Source organism: Olea europaea, chromosome 1 (genome assembly GCF_002742605.1).
Source record: "Olea europaea var. sylvestris chromosome 1, O_europaea_v1, whole genome shotgun sequence".
Taxonomy (NCBI): Eukaryota; Viridiplantae; Streptophyta; class Magnoliopsida; order Lamiales; family Oleaceae; genus Olea; species Olea europaea.
Genome location: NC_036237.1, coordinates 2,082,260 through 2,087,516, shown reverse-complemented (window position 1 = coordinate 2,087,516; position 5,257 = coordinate 2,082,260). Strand labels below are relative to the sequence as shown.

General features: G+C 34.7%; 2 protein-coding genes across 3 annotated transcripts; one reads left to right on the top strand and one right to left on the bottom strand.

Moving 5' to 3' along the window:
- Nucleotides 1-692: 692 nt before the first annotated feature.
- On the top strand, nt 693-2,257 carry LOC111412329. 2 transcript variants are annotated; one of them, XM_023043246.1, is made up of 3 exons: nt 704-843; nt 1,519-1,581; nt 1,801-2,125. In XM_023043246.1, the coding sequence occupies exons 1-3, from the start codon at nt 772-774 to the stop codon at nt 1,987-1,989; spliced, it is 324 nt and encodes a 107-aa protein (XP_022899014.1). In that variant the 5' UTR covers nt 704-771; the 3' UTR covers nt 1,990-2,125. The 2 variants fall into 2 exon arrangements, with proteins under 2 accessions (XP_022899090.1, XP_022899014.1); XM_023043322.1 differs by lacking the exon at nt 1,519-1,581 and having other exon boundaries at nt 693-843; nt 1,801-2,257.
- Nucleotides 2,258-3,052: 795 nt separating this feature from the next.
- Nucleotides 3,053-4,678, bottom strand: LOC111412261 (wall-associated receptor kinase-like 1). Its single transcript, XM_023043148.1, has one exon. The coding sequence runs from the start codon at nt 4,391-4,393 to the stop codon at nt 3,212-3,214; it is 1,182 nt and encodes a 393-aa protein (XP_022898916.1). The 5' UTR covers nt 4,394-4,678; the 3' UTR covers nt 3,053-3,211.
- Between the last annotated feature and the right edge of the window lie 579 nt (nt 4,679-5,257).

Here is a 5,257-nt window from a genome sequence, read left to right as displayed (position 1 = left end):
TCACAATTATATAAAAATAATCGAGGAAATTGTCGTAACTTGCTAGTATGTTTATACACTTTCCTTCTCCACTTGAGTCTTAGGACCTACGTCGAGCGGGTTTGGACATTTCTCTTGATATGTGTTAATATTGCATGTGTACAAATTTTACACTAAAATTTTGACTTAATGAAGAATGGACTCTAAATCAAATGATAATATTTACCTAAACGAAAAAGTCTCAAACGTATTTTAGAGTTTATCAAGACTCCTTTGGCTCTAAGGACATAGCTTTTATTGTGGAGTAGAAGAGGCAGATTTTCCTTTTGCAATTCCATTATCAATTGCGGTCGAGTCTCAACGTCGACTTATATGCAGGGAAATTTTGAAGAATACAATTTTCTTGCTTATATGTAGCCTTTTCTAAAATCTTAGACTTTGAGACGAGATAGCTCAACTCAACAAACGTCACTTTAACCAGAATATTAAAGCACCTTATTAGTAACCTCAAATCCTCAACCAACCAATGAACAGTTGAAGATATTTGCCCCATGAAATCTGTGCTTCATAAAGTCAAGAGTTGAAAACTTCACTGAAAAAGTTTCTTGCCAATTTGAAGATGCACGAGATCTAAATGTAAGTAATTTTCCACCTCAATTTTGTCGAAATACTCCGTGAGTTTCTGGTGGACAAATATAGCATTGACTATATAATTACAACTGCATTCAAGGGGACTATATTATCTAAATGTATACTTTGTATGAGAAATTTTTCTGAACTTCTGTTTCATCCATGGCGAATTTTTGCTGCTCCATTGAAACAGAGCCTCGGACCTTGAACCAAGGCCAGCTCCACCATGCCAGGGTAGTGCATTTTTCTTTTTCCTCTCTGTTTTCACCTTGCATACTTGAACTCCATGTTCGTTATGTAACATTGAAATATATATGTCTTGTATCCGATGTATGATTTATGCGCCTTTTAAAGTATACTTCCCACCCTTGTGGTGGTTTGAAAAAAGAAGAAGGTAAAATCCAAGTGTAATCTGACTTTTTCCCCAGTTTTTTAAAGTTTCCATCGACTTTAATACTTCATTAAGTAACCATTTCGTTATAGAGTTAATTGAACTCCTAAAAAAGGGATGAATTTAACTATCAACATTAGAAATGACTTGAAAATGTAAATAAAACCTACAGTAATTCTTATTGCAAAACTTTGTTTCCCTGATCAGTTATTCTATCAATCTTTCTTGGAGCATTTCTTGAATAATATACTTTTAAACCACTTGATCTATAAGTTTCTAAAGGGTCTTTATGCATGTTGGATTTTTTTTTTTCATCAAAGTCTTAACAAATGGATAATTTTTATTTTAAATGGGTATCGATAAGACTTGAACCGTGCTCTGATACCTCGTTATGACTTGAGATTCAATTTTAAAAGAGGATAAAAAACCTTTTACGTTGGTTTTATATATTTTATATTTATCCAATATGGGATTCATACACTTGATAAACCAATTTTTGGTTCCCCTTTATGATGCAGGAAGTCGCCATAGACATAGTTCAAAAGAAGGAAGCTGATGAAGCCTCAAGCATATTCATCGATGTCTGCTACCTTTACATTTAACTTCTAGCATCATGATTCCATGTTTATGCATATTTAACTTGTACATTTTGTTCCCTTTTTTCTTAAGTTCATTATATTAATGACTTATGTGATAAGGTATATTCTGGAGCGCTCGATAATATAAATCAAGTACTCTATTGTCTAGTCTAGAACAATACTCTATATACATGCCCTAACAACGGCAAACTATCTATTCAGGGACTGAAACCTGTCGTTGCAATCAAGGAGATGGAAGTGGTGATTTCTGATGCAAATTCAATTCACAAGATGGATGTATCCAAGGAACATACTCAGATTCTGGAAACATCTTGCCAATGTTCATCTGCTGCTATTATGGATTCCCCAGATCAATCTAGAGTTAAAGAGCCCTTATCATCTCCTTTTTGAGAGTTTCTTGTAATTGTAATATGCAATAAATCCACTGTTCTTGTGGAAGATCTCTTATGCGATTACCAAATTTAGTTAAATACGTTTGTCACCCCTCTATTTATTCAAGATTTTAGAGGAAATTGTTTAGAAACAACTGAAGACATCGATCTGTATGAATCATTAAGGGACAAGGGCTTGAGGGGATGATGTTGCCATCATCCAAGATCAATATTAATTTTGATTTGGACAACTGTAAGAATGGAATCCACTTCTTCTTCTTCTTCTTTTCTTTTTTTCCCCCTTTATAATTTAAGCACTTTTGTGCAATACTGGACACTGTAATAAGCTCGTCTCTCTTACCTTGCTCTAAAACTTGGGTGTCAAAAATTGTTTCAATAGACATTAGCCTTTTTTCTTACACCACCGCCTATTTCTACGGTCTCTGTGGCTGCTGACCCTAATAATACTAATTGTTACTACCACCACCACAATTCACCAGCACCTCCTTCACTCAAACCACCAGAAAATGGAAAGAAAAAGATCGATCTACCACCACATTCACTCATTACCGACTCCAATGCACCATCACCGCTGAACCACCAGACCCCACCATATCTATGTCCCATCTCACTGCCACTGTCATCACCACCACAACCAACCTGGCCATCTCCACCACCGCTTTCCCTCATCACCAGCCCGTCTATTACAAACCTAACTCACAAAACCACCAGAAACAGGGAAGAAAAAAGATCTATTCCATCCACACCACCTTCGCACACACCAGAAGACACAATCCCAGCCTAAATTCTTGTCTGACTACAAGATTCAACGCCAAGTTGCTCTGATTCCAGCCCAATTTGTTATCCAAACTTAAGGCTTTAAAATATATATAATAGTCAATATATCATGGCAGTATGATCAACAACCTGCTAGGCGCCAGCACTCTTTAGATCGATCTTAATAAATTCTCTTTGAATTTGTTTCAATGATCATAGATTAATCAAACCAGGGATGTTGACTGATCAAATTAATTTACCAAATGCTAATTCCGCTGCAATTCAAGAGTTTAAAAAAATAAAAATAAAATAAAAAAGCTCAAAACTTTATACAAAGAAGAGTAAATATGGCACTGTCTGATATGGAAAATCAAACTTTCGAGAATGTTATTGGGCTTCTTAACTACACAATTACAAAAGTACAGTCAGCAAATGAGGAAATTGTATAAAAACCACTGGAGGCATCAACTTGTGTGAATCGTTAATGGATAGTCATTTGATGATGGGGTGGTGGTGTCAGCAGTACTCGTGGAGTCATCTTCCGAGATCAATATTGCCTTTGGCTTGCGCAACCATACACCTTGATATTCAGTCTTAGCAGTAGTTGGAAGTGTTTGAGACATTCGAACACTCTCCAACTCCATCGCTACTTCTTTCATAGTTGGCCTCAGTTTTCCATTCAAATTTAAGCACTTTTGTGCAAGTTTAGCAACCGCAATAAGCTCTTCTCGCCTATCTTGATCTGCGACTCGAGTGTCAAGAATTGAGTCAAGATTGTTACCTTCCATGCATAAAAGAAATCGTGTTGCTAAACTCCTTTCCTCTTCTTTTCTATTAGAAGATACTGGTTTTTGCCCACTCAAGAGTTCTACAAGTATAACTCCAAAACTGTAAACATCACTCTTTTCTGTAAATTGGCTTGATTGAAAGTACTCAGGATCAAGATATCCAAATGTTCCTTTCACTTGGGTAGTTAAATGAGTTTGATCCACTTCAATTGACCTTGAAATTCCAAAGTCTGAAACTTTTGCTACATACTTTTCATCAAGAAGTATGTTGCTTGACTTGATGTCTCTATGATAAATGGGAAGGGAAGCGGCAGAGTGAAGATAAGCAAGTGCTCCGGCAACTTCTACAGAAATTTTTAAGCGCGCACTCCACGAGAATGGGAATTCAATACTCTCATCATGTATATGATTGAAGAGGGTTCCATGAGAAATGAATTCATAAACTAGTAAAGGCACTTCTGTCTCTAGACAGCATCCGAGTAGCTTAACTATATTTCTGTGATTGATTTGTGAGAGCACCACAACTTCGTTAATGAATTGCTTTACTTGCTTTTCATTAACTAACTTCGATTTCTTTATTGCTACGATTTTTCCATCGGATAACATACCTTTATAAACCGTCCCTTGCCCTCCTTGACCGAGTATTCGGCTTTCATTGAAGTGATCACTAGCTTTATCCAATTCTTTAGAAGTAAAAAATCTTATTTTACCATATACATCTTCATCTTTTGATATTTGTTGTTGCAACAAAAGGCCGCCATTTCGTTTGAAGAATTTTTCTCTTTGCTCTTTGTTCTTTCTCTTCTTTAGAAACCTTTTCAACCAAAAGCAAGTTGATAATAGCAATATCAATCCCATTCCAGATCCCAAACCTGCTCCTGAAATTACAAAACATGAAAGGGTAATCCAAATTGTTTCCCAATTTACAAAGATTTTTTTATTTTATTTTATTTTTTTGTTAATTATCCTTATGTTTCTGAGTTACATACTCTGAAACCACTCAATATATCTAGATGTTACGTTACGTTGAAAATGAAAAAGAAATGATAGGTTTTATATGCTAATTGAATGCAACCATATCAAATACTTGCAAGTCAAACATATGAGACGTCTTTCATCATTTAGTACTCCTCAATTTTTATTTTTATTATTATTATTTTTTTTTTGGGAAAGATGCTTCGTCACTTGGAGAAAACAATAATCATCATAAAATCATAACCCAGTATAATTCTTTGAAAAATATAAAATAATAATAACATGGGATCAATACACGAATATCTATTATAAATTTCCATAAAATCTAACAATTACTTGTTCACAACTGAATTTACTTCAAAAATTGTCTACTCACCAAATGGTTATGATATTTACGAATTTTCTTTTTAAAAAAAAGGGTATAATTGGCATTTAACAAAGCAAGTTATTTTAACAGTATTATGATATGTATATATATTTTTTTAATTTCTAACAATACTCAATAATTTTAACTTTGATCAATATTCGAATTATCATAACTTTCATAATCTAAACCTTGAGGGGTAGTTCAATGATCAGGCCTTGAGTTTACTCCCCAGTGATTATCAGTTCGAGTCTTCTCAAAACTATTGAGATGAGTACCCGACTGTAAATTTCAGGGCCCGAGTGATTAGTTGATATGCGGGTAAACTGGCCCGAACACCCACGGTTAATAGCAAAAAAAAAAAAAAAAAAAAAAAAGGGGAA